This window comes from Podarcis vaucheri (assembly GCF_965113315.1).
Source record: "Podarcis vaucheri genome assembly, chromosome: 2".
NCBI classification, from domain to species: domain Eukaryota; kingdom Metazoa; phylum Chordata; class Lepidosauria; order Squamata; family Lacertidae; genus Podarcis; species Podarcis vaucheri.
Window position 1 is genome coordinate 22408161 of NC_138760.1, and position 26904 is coordinate 22435064.

At 44.8% G+C, this 26904-nt stretch overlaps 1 protein-coding gene and 1 long non-coding RNA gene across 2 annotated transcripts in view; one reads left to right on the plus strand and one right to left on the minus strand.

Moving 5' to 3' along the window:
* LOC309526641 overlaps positions 1-26904 on the minus strand; it is a 173693-nt gene that overhangs the window by 116556 nt on the left and 30233 nt on the right. The window lies entirely within an intron of this gene.
* The window catches only part of TOM1L1 (target of myb1 like 1 membrane trafficking protein), a 57914-nt gene that overhangs the window by 18809 nt on the left and 12201 nt on the right, over positions 1-26904 (plus strand). Inside the window, exons 4-8 of the mRNA XM_082212622.1 lie at positions 9526-9675; positions 15601-15720; positions 16750-16851; positions 17819-17935; positions 25778-25911. Coding sequence (XP_082068748.1) covers positions 9526-9675; positions 15601-15720; positions 16750-16851; positions 17819-17935; positions 25778-25911 — 623 coding nt within the window. The remainder of the gene's footprint in view (positions 1-9525; positions 9676-15600; positions 15721-16749; positions 16852-17818; positions 17936-25777; positions 25912-26904) is intronic.

Here is a 26904-nt window from a genome sequence, read left to right on the forward strand (position 1 = left end):
CCGAGTAACAGCAAATCACAATGCATAAAATAACACAAAAGATACAAAACCATGTAAAAGGATCAAATTGAGAAACAAAGAAGCACAACTTATAAAATATATATAGTGGAACCTTGGTTCTCGAACGCCTTGGTACTCAAACATTTCGGCTCCTGAATGCTGAAAACTCGGAAGTAAGTGTTCCTGTTTCTGAACGTTTTTCGGAAGCTGAACATCTGATGCGGCTGTCGGCTGTTGCTTCTGGGGTGCCTGTGCCAATCGGAAGCCGCACCTTGGTTTTCGAACGTTTCGGAAGTTGAACGGACTTCCAGAACGGATTATGTTTGAGAACCAAGGTACCACTGCATATATATCCCTGAACTGCTCTCTTCTCTGCTGCTGCTCTCAAAGTCATAGACTGGGAATGGCTAGCTGGGGCAAGGCAGGTGGAAAAGCCATTGCTTGATGAGGAACAGAAAGTCTCTCTCCATTGCCCAGTGGTTAAAACAATGAAAGGGTCTTCTCTGTGGTGGTTCCTGGCACCTACTTGAACCACCGTGGTCTTTTTCCTTGAAATAAAAGGCAATGTAACTGTAACAAAAATGAATACGTACAGTGGTACCTCTGGTTAAGAACTTAATTCATTCTGGAGGTCCGTTCTTAACCTGAAGCACCACTTTAGCTTGTGCCGCCACCGCACAATTTCTGTTCTCATCCTGAAGCAACGTTCGTAACCTGAATTAATATTTCTGGGTTAGCGGAGTCTGTAACCTAAAGCGTATATAACCTGAGGTACCACTGTAGTAGTTTTAGGCAGTGTTAGAAACTCAGATATATAAGTTAGGTGCCTAATGGCGCCTTAAATCTGGGTTACGGTCGCCACAATGGAATATCTATTCACCAGGAGGTTGTTGTAGATGACCCTCAGGGTCCCTTTCAATGCCGGGGCGGAGGAAGGGGGGTGCTGTGGGGGCGGGCCGCCCCGGGTGTCACCACTGATGGGTGGTATATACCTTATATATATAACTTATATATAGCAAAGTCTATAGCAATTAGGTATATTTTAATCTAGTCCATTATGTAATAGGTTTATGTTACAAAACGAATATGGATTTTGAATTTGATGTTTGTAATTCTTTTTCGGTTTTGGAACAAACTTTTAAAAAAAGGAAATGATATTAACTATGCACAAAGGCAGAGGTTTTTAAACTGTGGGCACCAGCCTGGCACCCAAAAATCTCTGTGTAGTTGGACCCGTGCCAGTAGCAAAATTAGCTGAGCACCTGGGGAACTCCAAACACTGGATGTATGTGAAGATAGCTTAATATGTATACATTTAGGAAACCGCTTCTTAGATGGGGTTTTACAGTTCCCAAGGTCCAGGATCTGTTTTATACAGTATAGATGCAAGAGCAACTCAGTCGAGAAATATCTCTTTTAGACAACGTAAGAAGGAATTGAGCTTTTAGGCCACAAGGCAGCTGCTTAATAGTTAACCTCGTTTCGTTTTAATCGACTCTGGGTGTGTCAAACCTGTTTTTATGAGAAGCTCCTGGTTTCGTGTGTCGATAAAACAACCTGCCAGGTTTACAGGAGCCTTAATAGTTCCCTGGACTTTGGCCAGCGGGGTTTGTGTGACATCTGCATGGTGGAAATGCAAGAGCTAATTGAAGGGTCAGGGTACTGCTGGTCTTCACGAAGAAGATCTTCAGGAGTTCAGCATCTGCCCACACAGATCTGGTTTCAGATCAGTAGTGTTGCGACTTTCACAAGAGAGGTTGTACAATCTCCATAATTACTGAGTAGTAGGCCCGGCAGAATTACCAGGGTTTTCTGTTGTAGGACATGGGTGGGATAGCAGATTAAGTCACCTTGTAAATCCCACAAATGCATTCCACTCTGGGGAACAGTTGCATATAAAGTGGGGCCCATAACTGCAAGTCTAGGAGTGGGGAAAACACCTTCCAGTTAGCCACACACACTACCCTATTTTTAATGAGCAGAAGTTTATAGACTCTAAGCCTGCTTCGTTTTCCCCAGATTGAAATGGATGGGGTTTACGTTTTTAACCTTTAGAAGACATCTGAAGCTTTTGAAGGTTTCATATACAGTGGAACCGCGGTTTTTTATCGTTTCGGAAGTGATACATTCCGGCTTTTGAATGCCAAAAACCCAGAAGTAACTGCTTTGGTTTTTGAACGATTTTCAGAAGCTGAATATGCCACTCGGCTGCCGTTTTGAGTTTTTGGTTTTCTAACTTTTTGGAAGGGATTATTTTCAAAAACTGAGGGTACACTGTATTAGTATGTTTCTATATATGTTGGAAGCCACCCAGAGTGGCTGGGTCAATGCAGTCAGATGGGCAGGATACAAAATGTTGTTGTTGTTGTTGTTGTTGTTGTTGTTGTTGTTGTTGTTAATTTGCTTGATTTGTTAAGCTTAGCCCTACTCTTGGTCCATTAGGCAGGAATGGGATGGGTCATATGATTGAAACCTTGTTCTCTCTCTTCTTTATATGTGTTTGTGTTCATTTAAAAATTCCCCGCACATCAGCTCTGTATATTGTCTTTTTTGTATGCTGGACCTCCTGTATTTTATGTGGAATACTAATTAGAAAAGGGGATGGCACAGTACAGTTGGCCAATAGAACAGCAGATCCCTAGGAAGCTGTAGAATTGACTCCTTTGGTGAAAGCTGTAAACAGACCTCAGGGTTCAGAGTCTACCAGAGTTGTGCAGATCCTTTTCGTTCCTGCCTTAGTGCAGATTGTTAGACCTTGGTAGCCCAGGAGGCTGCTTGTAGCATCTGCAAATCTTGATGGCGCAACCTTAATTTCCTTTTGCAATTTGACCTGCAGGCAAAATGCTCTTTGCTGAATGTTTGCCGTGTTTCCCAAGGTTTCAGCAAAGGGGTTGCACATTTATAGACTCTGCTTCCTTCCCATAAGCTCCATCCCTCTAAACCCCTGTCTTGCCTGGGGCACAAAAACTGCACCCTTTTTTAAAGAACTGTTCAAGGTGTTGCTGAAAGAACCTTTATGGTGCTAAAGAAAATTGGGGTTTATTATTATTAATTTTTTAAGACTGGTGGTAGCAACCCAGCAAACAAGTGCTGTAACTTTGGAATAAATGACTCAGTTTGCTATTCGGCCATCGGTGGCAGGAGTGGGGGCTGGGACTAGTGGGCCTCCACCAAACGTTCTTGGATTCGAACTCACAACACCAGTGACCATTGGCCATGATGGCAGTTGAATCTCACATTGACGCTGGTCTTCTGCTGCATCTGGCAACATCAAACTAGCTTAAGGGGGTGCACAGCAGTCTGTGTGGCACACACAGCTTTGACTGCTCCCCTCCCCTCAGTATTTGCCACCCGAGGCACCTGCCCCATCCTACCTCGTGGTAGAGTCACCCCTGCTCTGGGGACCTTTTCTTCACAAAGCCATTCGGTGTGTAGGACAGTACAGTTACGTGAATGTGTAATTCACATTATACCTGAAGGAGCGTCTCCACCCCCATCGTTCAGCCTGGACACTGAAGTCCAGCTGCAAGAGCCTTCTGGCGGTTCCTCACTGCAAGAAGTGAGGTTACAGGGAACCAGGCAGAGGGCCTTCTTGGTAGTGGTGCCCGCCCTGTAGAACGCCCTCCCAGCAGATGTCAAGGAAATAAACAACTATCTGACTTTTAGAAGACATCTGAAGGCAGCCCTGCTTAGGGAAGCTTTTAATGTGTGATGTTTTCTTGTGTTTTTAATATTCTGTTGGGGGCCGCTCAGAGTGGTGGGGAAAACCCAGCCAGTTGGGTGAGGTAAAATTAATTAATTAATTAATTAATTAATTAATGCCATGCTTTCATCCTCACATCAAAATGTTCTGTCAGAAGACCAGGTTTATGGTGCTGGTGTGACCTTCTCTGAGGAACTAGCTCTTCATCCATGTCCCACGGCAGCCTCCATACACACTTGAGAATAACTTCTTGTTTATTGTACATCTGAGGATGATGATTGCTGAGAGCTTTCTGATCCCTGTTCAAAATTAGCCAGGCGCCAGGTGCATTGTGCAAGTAGATAAATAGGTACTGCTCCTGCGGGAAGGTAAACGGTGTTTCCGTGCGCTGCTCTGGTTCGCCAGAAGCGGCTTAGTCATGCTGGCCACATAACCGGCTCCCTCGGCCAATAAAGCGAGATGAGCGCCGCAACCCCAGAGTTGGCCACGACTGGCCCTAATTGTCAGGGGTCCCTTTACCTTTTTATCAGCTACTTGAGACCAAGTGGAGGTGCCTGTGTGTCAGGATGGTGCCTGACATCTCCACCATCTGGGGATCATTGAATCTTGACTGTTTTCACACACTAATACCACATCCTGTAGAATTCTGTTCTATTTTATCTGCACAATCAAAATGAATTTCAGGAACCAGATTGCTTTTTTTCCTGTGCAGCCTGAGCAGGAGCAGTTATAGTTAATTGTTTTGGTTATATATAACGTTATAGTTAATTGTTGTCGCTTGTCTTCACTTCCCCCATCCAGCTGCCCTGCTCACAGTTGTGAATAATATTCTCACAATATGAATGATCCATGTCACCATTAAGAAAAAGAGGTTGGAATAGGCCAATATATATGCAGACCGTCCCTGGATCAAGTGACTTTTCTTCTTTAAGTCCTCAAAGTTCTTAACTGAGCTCAAGGTTGTCATCTGAACTAAAATGTAAAGGATAAAGGTCCAGTCATGGCCAACTCTGGTGTTGCGGCGCTCATCTCACTTTATTGGCCAAGGGAGCCGGCATACAGCTTCTGGGTCATGTGGCCAGCATGACTTGGCAGCTTCTGGTGAACCAGAGCAGTGCACGGAAACGCCGTTTACCTTCCCACTGGAGCGATACTTATTTATCTACTTGCACTTTGACGTTCTTTCGAACTGCTAGGTTGGCAGAAGCAGGGACCGAGCAACAGGAGCTCACCCTGTCATGGGGATTCGAACCACCAACCTTCTGATCAGTAAGTTCTGAGAGCCAGTGTGGTGTAGTGGTTAAGAGCGGTAGTCACGTAATCTGGGGAACCGAGTTCGCGTCTCCGCTCCTCCACATGCAGCTGCTGGGTGACCTTGGGCCAGTCACACTTCTGTGAAGTCTCTCAGCCCCACTCACCTCACAGAGTGTTTGTTGTGGGGGAGGAAGGGAAAGGAGAATGTTAGCCGCTTTGAGACTCCTGAAGGGGAGTGAAAGGCGGGATATCAAATCCAAACTACTACTAAGTCCTAGGCTCTGTGGTTTAACCCACAGCGCCACCCGCGTCCCATGTCATCTAAACTAGCCAGATGTTTAATAGAGAATCCATCACAGTCAGGCCATCATTTGAATAATTAGACTTTAGAGCCGTCTTGCCCCAAAATGGCAACTAGACATTCTTTTTTGGTGACTGTAATCTTGGAATAGGGAGTCATTTGGCGCCTAGCTTATATACCTGAGTTTATAGAGGAGGGGTAAAGGTAAAGGTAAAGGCCCCCCTGACAGTTAAGTCTAGTCACGGACGACTCTGGGGTTGCGGCACTCATCTCACTTTATTGGTTGAGGGAGCTGGAGTACAGCTTCCGGGTCATGTGGCCAGCATGACTAAGCCACATCTGGTGAACCAGAGCAGCGCACATAAACACCACTTACCTTCCCGCCAGAGCGATACCTATTTATCTACTTGCACTTTGACATGCTTTCGAACTGCTAGGTTGGCAGGAGCAGGGACTGAGCAACGGGAACTCACCCTGTTGCGGGGATTCGAACCACCAACCTTCCAAGCAGCAAGCCCAAGGCTCAATGGTTTAGACCACAGCGCCATCCGCATCCCCCAGAGGAGGGGTAGCCAACATGAAGCTGTCTAGATGTTGTTGGGCTATAGTGCTGTTATCCTTGTCATGCCGGTTGGGGCTGAGGAGACCTGTGGTCCAACAACTGGAGGTCTTTACATAGAAATGAGCTGTCAGATAATTATGCTTGTGGGGTCCCCACATTTTGGATCCACCGTGCAGCTTTCTCTGCATGACAGGCATACCAATCTTGGCTTTAAAAATGGAAACGAGTGTAGTTAGCTTTCAGTAGGCTTCTTTCACAGCATGCTACTGATCTGCTCACCCCTTACAAAAGAGCTTCCACTCCAGGAAGAAGGCCTCTGCCGTTAGGCAGCCAGCCAGCTTCTTAAAACGTCGTTGAATGTGCCCGATGAACGTTTACATTTTCCTTGAATTTAACAGTGGCTCCAACTTGGTTGAAGACCTAATTGCAGTCCTGTTCTGCAATCAAAATAATTGTTTCTGTTGGAAGCAACTTACACCAGTCAGTTCACAAATGGGGGACACGGACACACACACACACACACACACACACACACACACACACACAACTCCATTCAGATGCTTCGCCTAGTTGATATACCTCATTGAAATCAATGACAGGGTTGCACTGATCTAATTGAGTTCAAGATCTGGCCCATTAACTGCATTAGCTCTCCTCAAAATCATAGCTTAGCTGTTTAGCCCTCGCTTGTCTAGGGAAAAGGCACTAATCGGAGTTTTGTTCTTAATTCCTTCGCATAATTTAAATAAGACTGTCTTAAGTGCGCAAGATCTCTTTGAAGCGCTCTCCGCAGGCAATGGGGTGAGCTGATTAGCATGTCTTTCATGCACTCTGGTTTTTAAAAAGCCCCATTCAAGCCAAGGCTTTTTGGCAGATGTGGGTTGCTTGGCTTCTCAAATGGCAGTATACCCTGCTCCCCATTCCCCCCTCTTTTTTTTTAAAAAAGTGGAAGTTCTGTATCCTGTGAGTGGTGTTTTCTCCTGACATCCTTGCACATTTCTTCTCCCGAGAGCCTGCGTACACTGAGGGAAAGCTGCTTTTTATAACAGGTGTAAAAATGCTGTTTTCAGTTAAGCCTAAGTTAACTTAGGTTAACTTAGTTAGCAGTTAACTTAGAAGAGAAGACTCCCTGGAAAAGACCCTGATGTTGGAAAAGATGGAGGGCACAAGGAGAAGGGGACGACAGAGGACGAGATGGTTGGACAATGTTCTTGGAGCTACCAGCATGAGTTTGACCAAACTGCGGGAAGCAGTGGAAGACAGGAGTGCCTGGTGTGCTCTGGTCCATGGGGTCACGAAGAGTCGGACACGACTAAACAACAACAAAAATAGTTTTTAAAATTCTGTTTTCAGTTAAGCCCAAGAGGTTGGCGTGTGCCCAATGCTCCTATAGCTCAAGCTTTTGCTTTGAAATATTTATTGGCACTTCACTGTAGATGTAGATCACTTTCTTCATGTTTATGTTTGTCCGAGCTTTGTAATATTGTAATATTGGTACTAGTTTTGGGCAACTGCCATAACTGAATAATCGAAATGTTCATTATTTAGCTAGGCTGCTAAATTTGACAGCTCTCAGGCCCCTTGCACCACACTGTATATTTAAAGCCACATCCAACCACATTGAACAGTAATGGCTCCACCCTGAGAATCCTGGGGGAATAATCTTTGTTAAGGATACTGAGGGTTGTTAGGAGACCCCCTATTCCCCTCACACAGTGTTAGAAACTCAGATGTATAAGCTAGGCGCCAAATGGCTCCTTAAACCAGGGTTACAGTCGCCAAAACGGAATGCCTAGTTGCCATTTTGGGGCCAGATGGCTCAAAAGTTGTATTTTTCAATACAGATTTTTGGTTCCTGAAATTATCCCCCCCCCCATTATATTTTATCAAATTTCAACATTTTTAACATACACAATAAAAACGTAATTACTTCTTTTTTCTTTTTGGGGTAGACTTCCCATCCCATTTTCTTCTCGTTTTTCCCATTCTGCTGCACCCTTTTTTAGTTCCTGAAATTCATTCTGATAAAATACAGTTTTTGGAAAAAGGAAGTGCAGCCTCTTTGAATTCGCATATGTAAAACCTTCTGTGGTTTTGCATATGAGGACATAATAACAATCATTTGTCCCTTAGCAGGTCTTAAAATTATATAAATACAAGCTCGGATGAACAGCAACACAAGACATATTACATCTGTGTCATGATCTATTTAACAGAAATAAAGCCAAAATGGAGAACAGGAGGTGTTGCTAGTCTGTGAAAACAGACAAAATCCCGGGATCCACAGGCGTGTACCTCCAGATGGTAGGGACATCAGGCGCCATGCTGGTGCCTAGGCAACTTCACTTGGTCACAATTGGCTGATAGCCAGGTGCAAAATGCACCTGGCACCTGGCAAATTGCGAATGCTGCCCTCACAGAACTACAATTCCCAGAATTCCCTGGGAAAGGGGATTGGCTGTTAAAGCACCCTGGGTACTGTAAGTCTGTGACAGGACTAGGGTGTCTGCTCTCTCAGCACCCTTAATGAAAGGACAGCTCCTATGAGTCTTCAGGGAGAGTCATTATCATTGAAAGTGGTGTGAAACAGCTTTAAATGTGTGGTACAGATGGGACCAGGATGAGAGTGTTCAGAGGCCTGATGTGTAATAATATTAATAATAATAATAATAATAATAATAATAATAATAATAATAATAATAATAATATTTATACCCCGCCCATCTGGATGGGTTTCCCCAGCCACTCTGGACGTTTCCCAACAGAATAGGGCCGCCTTCAGATGTCTTCTAAAAGTCAGATAGTTTTTTATCTCCTTGACATCGGATGGGAGGGCATTCCACAGGGCAGGCGTCACTACCAAGAAGGCCCTCTGCCTGGTTCCCTGTAGCCTTACTTCTCACAGTGAGGGAACCGCCAGAAGGCCCTCAGAGCTGGACCTTAGCTTCCGGGCTGAATGATGGGGGTGGAGCCGCTCCTTCAGGTATACTGGGCCAAGGCCGTTTAGGGCTTTAAAGGTCAGCACCAACACTTGGAATTGTGCTCAGAAACGTGTTGTTGTTGTTGTTGTTTAGTCATTTAGTCGTGTCCGACTCTTTGTGACCCTATGGACCAGAGCACGCCAGGCACTCCTGTCTTCCACTGCCTCCCGCAGTTTGGTCAAACTCATGCTGGTAGCTTCGAGAACACTATCCAACCATCTCGTCCTCTGTCGTCCCCTTCTCCTTGTGCCCTCCATCTTTCCCAACATCAGGGTCTTTTCCAGGGAGCCTTCTCTTCTCATGAGGTGGCCAAAGTATTGGAGCCTCAGCTTCACGATCTGTCCTTCCAGTGAGCACTCAGGGCTAGTTTCCTTAAGAATGGATGCGTTTGATCTTCTTGCAGTCCATGGGACTCTCAAGAGTCTCCTCCAGCACCATAATTCAAAAGCATCAGTTCTTCGGCGATCAGCTTTCTTTATGGTCCAGCTCTCACTTCCATACATCACTACTGGGAAAACCATGGCTTTAACTCGGAAACGTACTGGGAGCCAATGTAGGTCTTTCAGGACAGGTGTTATATGATCTCAGCAGCCACCCGCTGACACCAGTCTAGCTGCCCCTTTCTGGAGTAGTTGTAGTTTCCTGGTCACCTTCAAAGGTAGCCTCACGTAGAGCGCATTACAGTAATGGTCATGATGGGAAGAATCTCTCTTTCTCTTTGCAGCTCCTTGACATGTGCATGCAGAACTGTGGCCCAAACTTCCAGGCTCTAGTTGTGAGAAGAGATTTCTGCAAAGACAGACTCGTGAAGCTGCTGAATCCAAGGTTCAACCTCCCTGTTGATATGCAGGAGAAAATCCTGACCTTTATCATGGTAAGTGCCTCTTTTCTGTCTCCCATTTTTCCAGTGTTGCCAGGGTAGTAAATGGCTCGTGAGAGCTATACTGTGAAGCGAAGTCTCTGCTACTTCGCCTTCCTTTTTATCTTAAACCATGGTTGGAAAGCAGCGAAGCTATAGGGAGAGTAAGAGTAAGTTGGGCAAGAAGATAGCTGGCTATCGGCCTTGCTTTTAAGCCATTCCTTTGTTGTCCTGTCAAGTTCCTTGGCTGCTGCTATTGAGAAAAAGGAGGGCTTTTGCATAGTGTTAGCTCTGTTCTCAGTGTCTCTATTAAAAAAGCAAACAAAAGAATTGCCATTCTGCCAGTCAACCAACAAAAAGTTGAGTGTCTTTGCTGTGGGTGGGTGGGAAAGCGAGAGTTTGTTTACACCACCAGTTAGCTTGAAATCACAAACCGGTGAACTCGTTTCTGCCCTCGACTTGATCAGCTTCAAACCTGTTTGCATTGTGTAGCGGGGCAGCCAGCCTGGATTCCCTCCCAGGGATTTCTTGTTTGGTTGCATCATTCACAAAAGAGAATTTTTCCTTTTCCTTTTTTTATAATGAGTTTTATTCAATTTTGAAAACTTAAAACACTAACTTCAAATTCAATACAGTGGTACCTTGGTTCTCAAACTTAATCCATTCTGGAAGTCCATTCCAAAACCAAAGCGTTCCAAAACCAAGGCACGCTTTCCCATAGAAAGTAATGCAGAACGGATTAATCCATGCCAGACTTTTAAAAACAATGCCTGAAGCAGCAATTTAACGTGAATTTCACTATCTAACAAGACCCGAAATCCATAAAATGAAAGCAATAAACAACGTACTGCAGTCACACAATCAATCAATCAATCAATCAATCAGTAGCTGAACTAGGTTCCACACAGTCACAAAAACAAACAGAAAAAGAGCCGCAAAAACACAAAATAAATAGCAAAAACAGACAGACCTCAGCGTAACACTCAAAATGGAAGTGTGGCACTCAAAACAGAAACATAACACTCAAAACGGAGCATGTTTGGCTTCTGAAAACAGTTCGCAAACGGGAACACTTACCTCCGGGTTTGCAGTGTTTGGGTTCCAAGTTGTTTGAATGCCAAGGCGTTTGAGAACCAAGGCACCACTGTATAATGATGGTGCCAGGCGAACGTCCCTGGGGAGAGCATTCCACAGACGGGGAGCCACTGCAGAGAAGGCCCTGTTCTCATGTTGCTGCCCTCTGGACCTCTCGATCTCAGGGTCTGGGCAGGTTCATATGGAAAGCGGCGGTCCTTGAGGTATATTGCGCTCTTTGCAGGCGTTTCCCACACAATGCCATCACTTGGTATGTAGACACAAGGAGAGGTTTGAAAGAAGCTCAGCCATCCCTGGGGAAATCGGAGACCTTTGCTTTTGTCTCAAAATGAGCCACCTTCTAAACAATAGCGAGGTTATTAGTTCTGGCGGGTGATCCATGGGTGATCAAATATAGTCAACAATGATGCCTTATTCAGTAAGCAACTGTTATTTTGGAATGAACCGTGTAAGGGAGCAACCTCTTCCGTGTCGAGGCCACCCAGGACCCCCCCCCCAAATAACGACACAGTTCACACAACATTTTTGTTTGGGTTTTTGGCATAATTCTGGACACAACGTTATTGAATTACAGTATGTGAGTGGTTGCTTAGGCATTGGTTAGTGACTATCTGTTCCCACATAGAGGTAGGAACAGAACTGACATCCGCAAGCCTGCGGAAGGCAGTAAGGGGAAACATTTTTGGGGAAAGAATAGAGCTGGGTGCCAGGCTCTCACCTCTCCCCAAATGCTCCCAGGGGCTCTTGCATGGCCCTAGCCTCTTCCCAGGGGTTCGGACAAGAGCATGGCGAGCCCCTGGATTCCTTTACCAGAATACCCTTGCAGCAGTAGCATTGGAGACATCCAACCACATCTCCTCCACGAACCAAAATTAACTAATGCCTAACCGCAACCTTAGGGGCGCAGGTGGCGCTGTGGGTTAAACCACAGAGCCTAGGACTTGCTGATCAGAAGGTTGGTGGTTTGAATCCCCACGACGGGGTGAGCTCCTGTTGCTCCATCCCTGCTCCTGCCAACCTAGCAGTTCAAAAGCACTCAAAGTGCAAGTAGATAAATAGGTACCGCTCCGGCGGGAAGGTAAATGGTGTTTCCGTGCGCTGCTCTGGTTCGCCAGAAGCGGCTTAGTCATGCTGGCCACATGACCCGGGAGCTGTAAGCTGGCTCCCTCGGCCAATAAAGCGAGATGAGCGCCGCAACCCCAGAGTTGGCCACGACTGGACTTAATGGTCAGGGGTCCCTTTACCTTTACCAACCGCAACCTTACAAGTTGTGACCATTTGCTACAAAGTAGGCAAAAAAGGCTGATCACCGAAGAATTGATGCTTTTGAATTATGGTGCTGGAGGAGACCCTTGAGAGTCCCATGGACTGCAAGAAGATCAAACCTCTCCATTCTTAAGGAAATCAGTCCTGAGTGCTCACTGGAAGGACAGATCCTGAAGCTGAGGCTCCAATACTTTGGCCACCTCATGAGAAGAGAAGACTGCCTAGAAAAGATCCTGATGTTGGGAAAGATGGAGGGCACAAGGAGAAGGGGACAACAGAGGACGAGATGGTTGGACAGTGAAGCTACCAGCAGAAGTTTGACCAAACTGCGGGAGGCAGTGGAAGACAGGAGTGCCTGGCGTGCTCTGGTCCATGGGGTCACAAAGAGTTGAACACGACTAAATGACTAAACAACAAGGCAAAAAAAAAAACAACCCCAAATGGCACCAGCCAATCAGCCAAATGGTAAAAATTCCTACCAGGCCCCTGTTCCAAAGCAGACGTCCCCATGACAGGCATAGCAAGGTCAGCACGAACAAACCCTAAATATAGGGAGGGAGGGCGGGTGATCCGAAGTGCGCGGCGAAAAGCGGAAGCTCAACGCTGCGCACAGGGAATAAATAGCAACCCCATCAATCAAACAATTTTGCAACATTAGATTCTCCCCAGCAACAATTGGAGGTGCCCTATCAAATTTGTGGCCATTCATACTAAACCCGCCCAGCAACAGGGGATGTCATGTTTGTCCCCCACCGCAACACGTGCTCTCCATGAAGGAGAACCCTGCTTTGTTCAAACAAGACCTGAGAGACACACACTCTTTAGTTTCCACCCTCCCCTAGCTGCTACGGTTTCTTGGCCTGCCATCCACCTACCCAAAGTCAAACCCGCCTGAGATCCTGTCAAACTAGACAGGCGAATGAGGAATGAGGAAGAGATATGAGAGTTGCAGAGTAGCAGAGTTGCGCTTTAATGCGTTGTGTCACCTTTTGAAAAACACTGAGAATGGGATGAGTTGAGACAGCACCTGTGAATGGATGGGAACAGGTTGTGATATTGGGGGGGGGGGGAGAGAGAGAGAGCTGAAAGAAATGACAGCATTTTCTTCTTTGTAGGGTTGCTGTGCGATGCATCGCTCACTGTGTATTCCTACCATTGCTATGCCAACTTTGAAACTATTTATTTCATCAGGTTTCAAACAGGGTGGATTTGATTTAAATCAATTCAGTTTAAATCACTGGGGGATCGGGTGGCGCTGTGGGTAAAACCTCAGTGCCTAGGACTTGCCGATCATATGGTCGGCGGTTCGAATCCCCGCGGCGGGGTGAGCTCCCGTCGTTCGGTCCCAGCTCCTGCCCACCTAGCAGTTCGAAAGCACCCTTAAGTGCAAGTAGATAAATAGGTACCACTCCGGCGGGAAGGTAAACAGCGTTTCCGTGTGCTGCACTGGTGCTGGCTCGCCAGAGCAGCTTCGTCACGCTGGCCACGTGACCCGGAAGTGTCTTCGGACGGCGCCGGCTCACGGCCTCTAGAGCGAGATGAGCATGCAACCCTAGAGTCGGACACGACTGGCCCGTACGGGCAGGGGTACCTTTACCTTTACCTTTTAATTTAAATCACTAGTCAACAAGACTTGATTTAAATCTCTTTTTTTGACAGAAAGGCTTATTCTTGCTGGTATAATCTTCATATTTAGGACCAGATGAAGGTTTCATTTTTGGAAAAATAAATTTCCAGAGTAGTTTTTACACTTCTAGCCAAAATTACTGATTTGGTTATACTATTAGAAATTCAGTGATACCTCTGGTTGCGTACTTAATTCGTTCCAGAGGTCCGTTCTTAACCTGAAACTGTTTTTAACCTGAAGCGCTACTTTAGCTAATGGGGTCTCCCGCTGCTGCCGTGCCGCTGCTGCGTGATTTCTGTTCTCATCCTGAAGCAAAGTTCTTAACCCGAGGTACTATTTCTGGGTCAGCGGAGTCTGTAACCTGAAGCGTATGTAACCTGAAGCATATGTAACCCAAGGTACCACTGTACATAGACAGATAATTATGAAATTAAGGCGAGGTTTAATAAATTAACTGTTTATAGTTGGGCAACCTTTCTGATGTACTTTATTGGAAGGAGAAAAACAAACATGTCCTTAATAACATTTTAAACAATTTATTTAACTAAAACAATAAAATTATAGCATATGCATCCATGTTTGTTAACTGATGTGGTTAATTTTTTTTTGAAAAAAACCCACACACCTTAGACTGAGTTTAGCACACATGAAAAACTTAAAACAAATTGTTATTTCCTGATGAAATATAGCCTTTGGACTATAATGTAACTTAAATAGAAAACTACCTTTCAAAAGATTTTTCCTCCAAAAGCATTTTATTTTAAAAATCCAATTTAAATAAAAAAAACAAACCCAATTTAAATTTAAAAATCTGATTTTTAAAAAATCATTGATTTTTATCCACCCCGGTTTCAAATCACATTTTGTGCAGAATTGCCTCCCAAATTTCTTCACAGCCGTACGCAAGAATGCAACTATAAAACTTTTTTAAAGGGGGAGGGAAACCCCACTGCAATTGTTTTTGTCTTATCCCCATTCTGTGAAAGAGAAACTGTGTCGAACCTTTGGCCAATCATATCTGTTTCACTGGGTATGTTACAGACCTTGGCGAAATATGGACCAAAATATGCTTTTTGTAAATACAGTTGCACCTTGGAAGTCAAACGGAGTCCGTTCCGGAAGTCCAATCGACTTCCAAAAGGACCTGCAGCCAATTGGAAGCTGCAGAACCCACATCAGGTGTTTGGGTTCCAAAGAACATTTGCAAACTGGAACACTCATTTCCGGGTTTGCAGTGTTCGGGAGCCAAAGCGTCCAAGTACCAAGGCGTTGGGGATCCAAGGTATGACTGTACAGTGGTACTTCGGGTTACATACACTCCAGGTTACATACGCTTCAGGTTACAGACTCTGCTAACGCAGAAATAGTATCTCGTGTTAAGAACTTTGCTTTAGGAGCAGAAATCGTGCTCCGGCGGCGCGGTGGCAGGAGGAGGCCCCATTAGCTAAAGTGGTGCTTCGGGTTAAGAACAGTTTCAGGTTAAGAACGGACCTCCGGAATGAATTAAGTACTTAGGGACGTGGGTGGCACTGTGGGTTAAACCACAGAGCCTAGGACTTGCCGATCAGAAGGTTGGTGGTTCGAATCCCCGCGACGGGGTGAGCTCCCACTGCTCGGTCCCAGCTCCTGCCAACCTAGCAGTTCAAAAGCACATCAAAGTGCAAGTAGATAAATAGGTACCGCTTCGGCGGGAAGGTAAACGGCGTTTCCGTGCGCTGCTCTGGTTCGCCAGAAGCGGCTTAGTCATGCTGGCCACATGACCCGGAAGCTGTATGCCGGCTCCCTCAGCCAATAAAGCGAGATGAGCGCCGCAACCCCAGAGTCAGTCATGACTGGACCTAATGGTCAGGGGTCCCTTTACCTTTACCACTGTATTGGCAGTTGTGGGGGTATGTGTGTATGTGTGGAAACCTTAATTCTGTTTCAGCAGCTTTTCTTTCCTTTTAAAAAAGACTTGGGCCCGAGGATTTCAAGGAGTTGTGGATGTCAGCGATGTCAAGGAGGTGTACTTGGAGCTGCTTAAGAAAGGAGTCGAGTTTCCATCCTTGGGAAGCAACAATGGGACCAAGAAGGTAGGAATGCTCTTGTGGCACTTCCCCGATTGGAAACAGGATATTATCCTTGCAAAATCTGCATGTGTGGCAGAGTTGTGCCGGTTAATTAAAAAACAATAATGCACATTTGACAGAGTGATTTCCATGCTTAGGAAACCAGTCATACATTTCTGCCTTGGAGCATTTAAAAATCCGAGAGTGGGAGGAATTGTTTTTTTGAAACAGGAAATGTCGAGGTTGAGGTGCTTAAAACTGCCCACGAGATCCAGAATCCCAGTTTCATCTCTGTGGGTTAATGCAAATGTAGGCATCCGGATTGCCTTCCGGGCTTTGTAAATTTCCACCAAAATAAAAACAAATCTCGACACGTGCGGGCAAAGCACAAGGCATATTTGGAAGGTGGGGTAGGAAGGAGGGAGGAATGTAAAATTGGATATAAAGCACATTATGGACTTAAAAAAAGAAAGTAAGGAGCCTTTTACTTTAAAATGTGGCTGCATTTTAATGTTTTGATGTTGTAGTTCAATCTTGTTTTTTAAGTTGTATTTCAATCAACTTGTTTTTATTATTGGTTGTTAGCTGCCCTGAGTCTTGGCTGGGGAGGGTGAGGTATAAATAAAAGTTGTTGTTGTTGTTGTTGTTGTTGTTATCCAGGCTTCATGGTGACTGGGAAATAACCTCACAGTTTCACCTGATTAACTTAGGCACTGAATAGAATGCAGAATAATATTTATTTGCCAAGTGTAGTACTAATTTCTCATTTTAAGTATTGTAGAGTATGGAGTTATGTGAGCCTCTGAGCCAAGGCAGCCCTGTATAGGGAAGTTGTGTTTTTTTAATGTTTAATGTTTCGTTATGTTTTTATATATGTTGGAAGCTGCTCAGGCAGCAGCCCAGCCTAATAAAATAGGAGTAGTAGTAATAAGAATTCTTGCTGTTGTTAAATAGGGCATCCCTGTTTTCATTGGAGGGTATGAAACAATATAACGGGTTTATGGTTCTCCAAACAACAACACCCTAATATCTTATTGCATTGTGTATCCACAGCCTTTGCCTCCGGTCTCCACAAAAGCATCATACGGTAGTCCCAGGAGGGGCATTTTAGGATCCCTCCCCCCATCTACAGTCATAACACTGATTCCTGAACAGGTAAAGTGCCACTATTCCTTTTAATATTTTGCAACTCAAGAGTTCGTTGTCATAACCCGCTGGCTTGACACTGGAGCTTCTAACTTACAGTAGCTGCATGTTGTCCAATAACAGTGTTTCTCTGGATAGCTTAGAACAATAACCCACCGAAAATGTGATGGCAATCAGCAGAACAATAAAAAAAACTACATAAATATATTAACGGCAGCAAGGAAAACAGTATAAAAAATACCTTTATCCGGCACCGAAAGGAGTATAGGGCAGGCAGCAGGCGGAATTGCATTCTATAAGAGGGTAAAAGGGTAAAGGTAAAGGACCCCTGATAGTTAAGTCCAGTCGCAGACGACTCTGGGGTTGTGGCGCTCATCTCGCTTTACAGGCCGAGGGAGCTGGCATTTGTCCTCAGACAGTTTTTCCAGGTCATGTGAGCAGCATGACTAAGCCACTTCTGGCGAACCAGAGCAGTGCACGGAAATGCCGTTTACCTTCCCGCCAGAGCGGTACCTATTTATCTACTTGCACTGGTGTGCTTTCAAACTGCTGCCCAGAGTGGCTGGAGAAACCCAGTCAGATGGGTGGGGTATAAATAGTAAAATTATTACTATTATTATGGAATAGGAAGTTCCTATTTTCACCAGGGAAATGTTGGAGGGTATGCAATGTTTATGCATTCTCATAGAGAATCTGTGTGGCACTTAATCCCTGATGCGTGCATTTAGGATTGCAGCCTTAGTTCAGCATTGAATTTTCAAATAGGGGTAGCCAAAGGCCCTAAGAAACTTACAACCAGATATAATAATAATAATAGTAATAATTTTATTATTTATTCCCTATGCATCTGGCATGGTAAACCAGCCCTGCAATAGATATGTCTCACGCTGCAAAGCTGGCAGGACTTTCAGAGCCCAAACCACGACATGCAAAATAATTTTTGCCTTGTATTTTGCTGCGTTATGGTCCTGAACAGATTGGAAAGCTGTACAGCGAACTGGATATGGTAAAGATGAACGTGAGGGTCATGTCAGCCATCCTGAAGGAAAATGTCCCTGGATCAGAAAATCCAGATGATATGGAGCTTCTCCAGGTACAGTACGCCCTTTTGCTGGGATAGTTAATGAAAAGCAAAGGTGTGTGTGTGGGGGGGTGTATTACAAGATTGTTATTGTACTTCACCAGATCTTAACCTATTACAGTATTTGTAGGAATGGATTCCAAATATCATTGAATTTGTCCATGGAAAGTCTGTGTTTATATGCAAGTTGTTCATATCTTACAAGTCTGTCTAAGTCTTCAATAGAGTTGTAGAAGGGAGCTGCGGTTTTTTTTTTTTTTGCAATTCATCAGTATCAGTCTTTTTGCTGTGATAAGGGCATTGAGAATCCACTTGCGTTGTACTTTTGTAAGGTTCCATGTTCTGGGTATATAATTCAAGAGGATATTTTGCTCTGTAAATGTAAAGTTGTTCCACACGGTTCTGTTGATGGTTTCAGTTACCTTTTGCCAAAAATCTTTCAATATAGCACAATGGAAAAACACATGTTTTAGGGGAGCATTATACCATTGCATCTCTAAAGTTAGATACAGTGGTACCTCGGGTTAAGTACTTAATTCGTTCCGGAGGTCCGTTCTTAACCTGAAACTGTTCTTAACCTGAAGCACCACTTTAACTAATGGGGCCTCCTGTTGCTGCCGCACCACCGAGCACGATTTCTGTTCTCATCATGAAGCAAAGTTCTTAACCCGAGGTACTATTTCTGGGTTAGTGGTGTCTGTAACCTGAAGCGTATGTAACCTGAAGTGTATGTAACCCGAGGTATCACTGTACCTTAAAGGGTAAAGGGACCCCTGACCATTAGGTCCAGTCGTGGCCGACTCTGGGGTTGTGGCTCTCATCTCGCTTTACTGGCCGAGGGAGCCGGTGTTTGTCCCCTGACAGATTCTGGGTCATGTGGCCAGCATGACTAAGGCACTTCTGGCGAACCAGAGCAGCGCACGGAAACGCCGTTTACCTTTCCGCCGGAGCGGTACCTATTTATCTACTTGCACTTTGACATGCTTTCGAACTGCTAGGTTGGCAGGAGCAGGGACCGAGCAACGGGAGCTCACCCCGTTGCGGGGATTCGAATCGCCAACCTTCAGATCGGCAAGTCCTATGCTCTGTGGTTTAACCCACAGTGCCGCCCGCGTCCTGTTAGATACCTTAGCTAGCCCTTTTAAAAAAACAAATGTAATGGGGTCCAGTGTATTCTAAATATCATTTTTTGTTGTATGAGCCTCAGTTAAAGCTCCAGAGACACCCTTGCTATAGCAGTTTAAACAGTAGTTAATAAAAAGCAAAGGTGATTGAATATGTGGAATCTCAAGGCATTAATTTGCACTCCGGATTATCAAGGAGCGGGACCCAGCACCAGTGTCTAGTGTTCCTGTCCAGTTCCACCTGATGCCCCTTTCCCCCAACAAGTATACTGGGGGTGGGAAACTGGGTGCTGCCACCATGGGCAGCTGTGCAGACAGGCAGGGGCAGCCAGCCTAGGATTGTGAGAAAACCCCCAGTCAAAGTAACTGCAGCTACCATCTTGATTTCCCCAGAGTTCTATAATGGGGTCCAGATATATTCTAGGGAAATTAAGATGGCAGCGTCTGCAGCCCCTTGGCCCATTCCTGTTCCCCTTAATCTGTGCCAGTTCTAAAATGTAAAAAGAGAAGAAGAAAAGGTTTAAAACAGGGGTGTCCAAACTTTTATCAAAGAGGGCCAGATTTGATGAAGTGAACATGCGTGAGGGCCGACCAGAGTTGTTGACCTTTCTTTTTAGAATTGGAGTTATTGAGGTTTTTGGGGATTTCCCCCCCAAAGATTAAATCCAGATTAAATCGACCCACAGGCTGGACTTTGGGCATGCCTAGTTTAGAAGAACCGAAGAGATCCCAGCATCAGAGAATTATTTCTCTCATTCTCTCAGAATTGAAATGGGTAATCAGGTTTAAAAACAAAGCACAAACCCATTTTAAAACAAACGAATCACAAACTTCTTCTTTTTTAAAAGCAAATTACATGCCCATTTTAAAACAAACTTTTTGGTTAATAGTTGTATACCCAGACTCCTTTTGCACCCGTCTACCACAGATGGAATCAATAATGAAGAAAACCACGCTCCTTGAAGTGGTTTTAACTGTAAACAAATTATTTTGGAGATTTCCTGCAGAACTGATTTCTGTTTTGTAACACAACCTAATCCTTAATAAAAACCTTTTTTTAAAAAAGTGAAATTCTGGGAGGTAGTCTTGGAAAAGGAAGGGGAAAAGGGAGATTTCCCTAATAATATGTTTCCTTGTCAAGAGAAAATCCCGTCCAAGGCCTTTTCTTTGAGCACTTCAGTAATGGGGAAATGTTTTTGCCAAACCCATTGGCTCTAGATAGTATAATGTGGATTTCCATAAACAGACCAAGCCTTCATACTATTCTTTCCTAATGCCAAGTACATGTTAAAAAAGTAATCTGTTATCTCAAAATCACTGAATATAAGACTAGATTCCACCAATACTGTCTGACTTGGCTTCTTTTTAAAGCTGCCCTTCCTACTTATTTTATTAAGCGTTTACAACACGGCGCCCCATAAAGATTTGGCCATGTATGGAAATCTAAGGAACTGTTTTGGGCAATACAAAATATCCATTTCAGAGAATAAAAACAGACACTTCTCCAAAACACCCCCTCAAGCAAAACACCTAAGACATATATTACCAAGTTGATGGACTATGCTGAAATGGCAAAATTAACTGGGAAGCTCAGAAACCAAGAGGACAAGAATTTAAAAAAAGAATGGGGAGAAATTATAATTTATTTAGGCGACCATTGTAAAGAGATGAAAAAATTAGCAGGATTTTAACTGCGCTTCTAAAGCAACAAGAAGTATGGACAATTAAGATGGGTAAAAAAATTGGATAACTGATTGATATGCCGTTGTAAATATTGTCACTAGGACCCATGGAGGTGATGGAAGGGAGATTCAGAGTAATCTCTTTATATGGTTTCTTAATTGACTTTGTTAACTGTTTATATTCTTTAAAATTAAATTAAAAATATTTACAAAAAAGAGAAAACCTTAATACGCACATGCACGCACACACACACGCACACACACACGGGTTGGGCTAGTGACATTCACCGACAAAACCATGGTGGGGAATCCAGATTTACAGCATGAATCCCGTTTCCCTTCAATGCCTTTTGATACTTTTTAATGGGATGAATTTTCCACGTTTGTGTGGCTTTTGCTGTGCCCTCATGTGGCAAGATCTGGTACTTGTGGTATGAGGGCATGAGTTTCGCTCTCGTAGTAAAACGCCGGATCTCTCCCGCCACATGAAGGTGCATTTGGAGGAATTAAATCACCACACAAAATGGTTGTGGTAAGCCAACTCATAACAGAAACGGTAGTTGCTCCAGAAAGCCACGTGAGACATGAGCCTGAAGAAATGATCTGTGGGAGAGCTGTGTGGCATAAATGCCGTCTCAAGAGCCCAAAGATAACATCATTGGGTTGGATGCAGTCTTAGTCAGAGGGAACCCACTGGAATCAATAGGAGGAACCTGAATAGTATCCATTTCAATGGATGATCTCTAAGTCTGACAAAGGCTAAATCAAACTCATTGTTTCCTCTTTTATTTTTGTCTGCTATTTTCAGTTTCCTTTGTACTTATTTATTTAAAGAATTCGTCTATCGTCTCATCGATATCCAGGAGGCAGGTAGTTAATTTGAAGGTGCTTCGCCTTTCCTCCTGTACACTGTAGACATGAACTGTGTACAACTGAGAAGTCTAGAGATCTCACATCTTATGGGTTTAAAACTCTGAGAATACACTTCACTACTTTGTAAATCTGTGGGGGGTGCTGGGAATCTGTCCATTCCCATGGATAAGTTTAGAATCAGCCTTGTTTCTCAAAAGAGATTGAGTTTTTTTGCTCTTAGGAAGTCAGAGATGGGTGTGTACGTGGTGGTTTTTTTATATTATAATTTAGGTTGTGAGATTTGCGGGTATAGGGCGGTCTACAAATTTAATAAACAACAACAACATTAATTAGTGTGTTAGGCTCCCAATATCTGGAAGGCCATCTCCATCTCTAGTGACCTTCTCTGGCATTAACATGTGCAGAGGGGAATATTTTGGTAGCGCCATCTCTCTCAGATGTGCGAAGAATGGTGTCCTGGGAAAGAATTTTCTTTAGCACCCTCTGAATTGTGGAACTATCTCCCCACAGAGGTGCATCCCAAATCTTTATTGTACAGATTTCACTGTGTGCCGAAGACACAACCTCTGTATCCTGACCTGCAGCGTGAAAGGGCTGCGTCCTATTAAGTCCTACTCAAGAGTAGACCTGCTGGAATTAACAAACCGAACTTGGTTGTGACTGTTAACCTCAGTAGGGCTCAGATGCACCAACTCCATTGGACTGAGGCCTCTAGGTAAAGGTAAAGGGATCCCTGACCATTAGGTCCAGTCGTGACCGACTCTGGGGTTGCGGCGCTCATCTCACTTTATTGGCCGAAGGAGCCGGTGTTTGTCTGCAGACAGCTTCCGGGTCATGTGGCCAGCATGACTAAGCTGCTTCTGGTGAACCAGAGCAGCGCACGGAAACGCCGTTTACCTTCCCGCCGGAGCGGTACCTATTTATCTACTTGCACTTTGACGTGCTTTCGAACTGCTAGGTTGGCAGGAGCAGGGACCGAACAACAGGAGCTCACCCCGTCACAGGGATTTGAACCGCCAACCTTCTGATCGGCAAGTCCTAGGCTCTGTGGTTTAACCCACAGCGCCACCCGTGTCCCTACTGAGGCCTCTACAGGCCCCCAAATGTCTGCTGGGCCAGGGCTCACCTCTTTCCCAATCTTGAGGGGACACAGGAGGCCGCGTGACATTGGGAGACACTAAACAAACCTAGTAAGCCTCTCCCGATGTGACAGTTGTCACGCACACATGATGTCACACAATGCGCGATGCACGTGACGTCAGCCCCCCAATGTTGGGCGCAACTCAGTGCTTGCGGTAGGGCTACTCTTGACTGGGATTAGCATTTGATATTTTGCCGGATTCATACTGTTCTGTTCGATTTAGAATAGCTCTGCTTGTTTTAGAATGGTCATGTTTTCATAATTGTATATTTTGTTGTTGTAACCGGGCCTTGTACCTTATGGTGAATGGCAGTTAGCAAACCTTATAAACGAATAAACAGGGAAGTTCTGCAATCTGGTGAATGGCGATGCTGCCATACGAGTTTTGCAAATGGCCAGAAATGCAAACTGCTCACTTTTTTTGGGGACACACAGTGGTGACAGCTTAATTTCTCCTGCATTCTGGGGCGTTCCCGGTTTTGATCTGGGGCTATCGTTTCTTCCCCACCATGCAGTTTTAAAATGATATAGAGCAGTGCAATTAACAACATAATGGCGCACACAGCCACCTCGTAAAAACGGCAGTAAAAAAGAGCAAGCCAATTATATACACTGATTTATTGTAGTTTATCTGTAGAAACTCCGTTTCCTCCCACGCATGCATCTTTTATAGGTTGGCTTTTGCTTGTTTGTTCCTTCCGCCAAAGCTGAAGGATTCTTTCTTGGATATGAATTACCTGCAGTTTTGTTTTGTTTTTATAAAAATAACCCATACAACCTTTTCTAAAGCATCTCCAAGCTTCTGGCCTTTAGTGATTTGGAGCTATTTTCTAACCTTGAGGCACACCTCAAGCCTGTTGCAGCATCAGGTGTTGTGATGTCATGTGGTGTTTTGTTTTTAACGATGAGACTCATTAATGGAGGACATGATGGCTAAACACGAGAACACCATTAATGGTTACCAGATGCTATGCCATAGCTGTCAACTTTTCCCTTTTCTTGCGAGGAATCCTATTCAGAATAAGGGAATTTTCCTTTAAAAAGGGGAAATGTCTATACTATGCATAAGCAATAATCAGGGATGGGGATACTGTGACCCTCTCAGGTGTTAGGTAAAGGGTAAAGGGACCCCTGGCCATTAGGTCCATTCGTGGCCAACTCTGGGGTTGCGGTGCTCATCTCGCTTGGCCGAGGGAGCCGGCGTACAGCTTCCGGGTCATGTGGCCAGCATGACTAAGCCGCTTCTGGCGAACCAGAGCAGCGCATGGAAACGCCGTTTACCTTCCCGCCAGAGAAGGTATTTATCTACTTGCACTTTGACGTGCTTTCAAACTGCTAGGTTGGCAGGAGCAAGGACTGAGCAACGGGAACTCACCCCGTCACGGTGATTCGAACTGCTGACCTTCTGATCGGCAAGTCCTAGGCTCTGTGGTTTAACCCACAGCGCCACCCGCATCCCTCTCAGATGTTACTGGGCTACAATTTCCACTGCCCCCCCTGACCACTCGCCCTGTTTGTTGGGGCTGATGGGAGTTGGGACTCCAACATCGTTTAGGGGGCCACAGGCTCCTTGCTCCTGTGATGAAGGATGGCTGTCCTCATCATGCTGTACTTGTTACTTTACCAAGAAGATGATGATAGATGAGAGAGAGAGAGAGAGAGATCTGCTGAAAATAGAGTGGACATCTCAATGTTCAGAGACTGTATAAGTCACAGTACTAAATCCTGTTTACTTCCTGTGCTGGGGCTCCTCAGAAAGATCTGGTTGGGCTCCGTAGGGAACAGGATGGTGGTGAAAATGGTCTGGCTGACAAGCTTCCTCTGTTTAGAATGGCCAACATATAATGTCTTACAGTGGTACCTCGGGTTACAGACGCTTCAGGTTACAGATGCTTCAGGTTACAGACTCCACTAACCGAGAAATAGTACCTCAGGTTAAGAACTTTGCTTCAGGATGAGAACAGAAATCGTGCTGCGGCAGCAGCGGGAGGCCCCATTAGCTAAAGTGGTTTCTCGGGTTCAGAACAGTTTCAGGTTAAGAACGGACCTCCAGAACGAATTAAGTTCTTAACCAGAGGTACCACTGTATTGAGAAACAAAGTAGGCCTGTGGCAACTCAACTCCAGATAACCCAAGCAGTTGAGCCAATCTGCAGGACACAGTAGCAGAAAACAGATTTGACCAATTGTCCCCTGGCAACTGCTTCAGAAAAAGAAGACTCTGAGAAGACTCACTGAAATCTATATATATGTTAGTCAGTTGCTGGTTTTACTTCTCAGAGTAAGAGAATTCCTTGCACACACAATGGCCTGATTCAGACAGCCCCGGTACAATGAAGAAACTCATCTGAAGGATTTCCAGGGCAGATTGTGGAGAGGGCAAAGACTTCTTCCTTGTGTATTGTCCTTCTTTATGGTAGTCGCCAGTATCCAAAAAGAAACCCAGGGAAGAGGATATAGCAGATATAGCCTTCCTTTTTTATTGCATCTGCTTTTAGGGCAGATCAGTGCAGGACCAAGACATTTTGGTGCCCAGGCAAAGACTACACACTGGGAGCCAGTGTGGTGTAGTGGTTAAGAGTGGTAGTCTCGTAATCTGGGGAACCGGGTTCGCGTCTCCGCTCCTCCACATGCAGCTGCTGGGTGACCTTGGGCTAATCAGACTTCTTTGAAGTCTCTCAGCCCCACTCACCTCATAGAGTGTTTGTTGTGGGGGAGGAAGGGAAAGGAGATTGTTAGCTGCTTTGAGACTCCTTCGGGAAGTGATAAAGCAGGATATCAAATCCAAACTCCTCCTCCTCCTCCTCTTCTTCTTCTTCTTCTTTTTCTGTATTTGCTTTCCCCTTCCTTTCTAAGTCCCAATGAAGGAACCTGCTTCACCTTGCTACATGGAAGGGCTAGCCCTGTATGTGGTCACCAGAAGAGTGAAGAGCCTCTGATTGTGTGCCTTGGATACAAACAATGAGTATTTGACGCCTGTTGTTTTTGCCCTTCAAATGCTGATAGCGAATGTCTTTCCTTTCATCCCTTGGCAGAAGCTCTATAAGACCTGTCGGGTGATGCAAGAGAGAATTATGGAACTGCTAGCAACTGTGCAGAATGAAGACGTGATCACAGAACTGATACAAGTGAATGAAAATCTGAATAATGTCCTACTGGGACACGAAAGGTAAAGCTGTTCTATGTATGCTGGGGACTCGTTGCTTATATATACACAGGTTATGCCAGTTTCAGGAGTGGGGAAACTGGCCCTCCCAACTCCCATCAGCCCCAGCCAACCTTGGCTCAACGGTCATGGATGATGGGAGTCGTAGTCCAAACAATATTTGAAGGGCTTACAGGTTGCCTGCTCCTGCAATAAAAAAGTTGTGATTGAGCTAACAAAGAGCTTTGTCCCCTTGCAGTGTTCCTTGGGAGTAGGCCTCATGTACACTTTCCCCTTCCCCTTCTGCTTTGGAGAGAAGTGAATGTCTGAACCAGTGGAACCTATGCTTGGCGGGTGAGCATAGGATCTCATCCTGACCATGCAATATTTGCCTCTCAGCGACTGCAGAGTCTGGCATTCCCATTGTTCAGTTCACTTCCCACCCCACAGCAAGGAGCAGGGGAGAAAGCCTCTGGCCTACTACTGATCCCACCCTTGGGAGAGGTCCTTCAGGAGAAAATCTCTGAACAGACTAAGTTACAAGTCTCTGTTGTGATGCTTACGTTATTTTCCGTGTCCGTTTAGGTTACTTTTGAGACACAATACTCTGGAGAGAAGCGAACATTGTTGCTTGCCTGTTAATCCGAGTGGCACAATGCAATTCTTTCCCTTGGCACATGTATGCTGTCCAAATGTAATGTTTTTGTTATAGAATAAATAAATAAGTAATCAAAAGATAAAATAAAAGATAAATAGAAATTGGCCCCATTACTCAAGCGCCCTAGAATAATGGGACCAATTTCTTTCTTACTGTTTTCTCTTTGGCTTGTTTATTTATTTTGAAACAAGCAAGCACCCATTCTTGAGTGATGGGGCTAATTTCTCTTCCCCCTGGGAGGGTTTTCTTGTAAGAAGAAACATTGGCAAAAGCTGGAAGCAGGCAAGCTAAAAAAAAAAAAAAAGGCATAACCATCTTCCATGCTAGCCGAGGTTATAAAAAGGAGGAAAAGATAACAT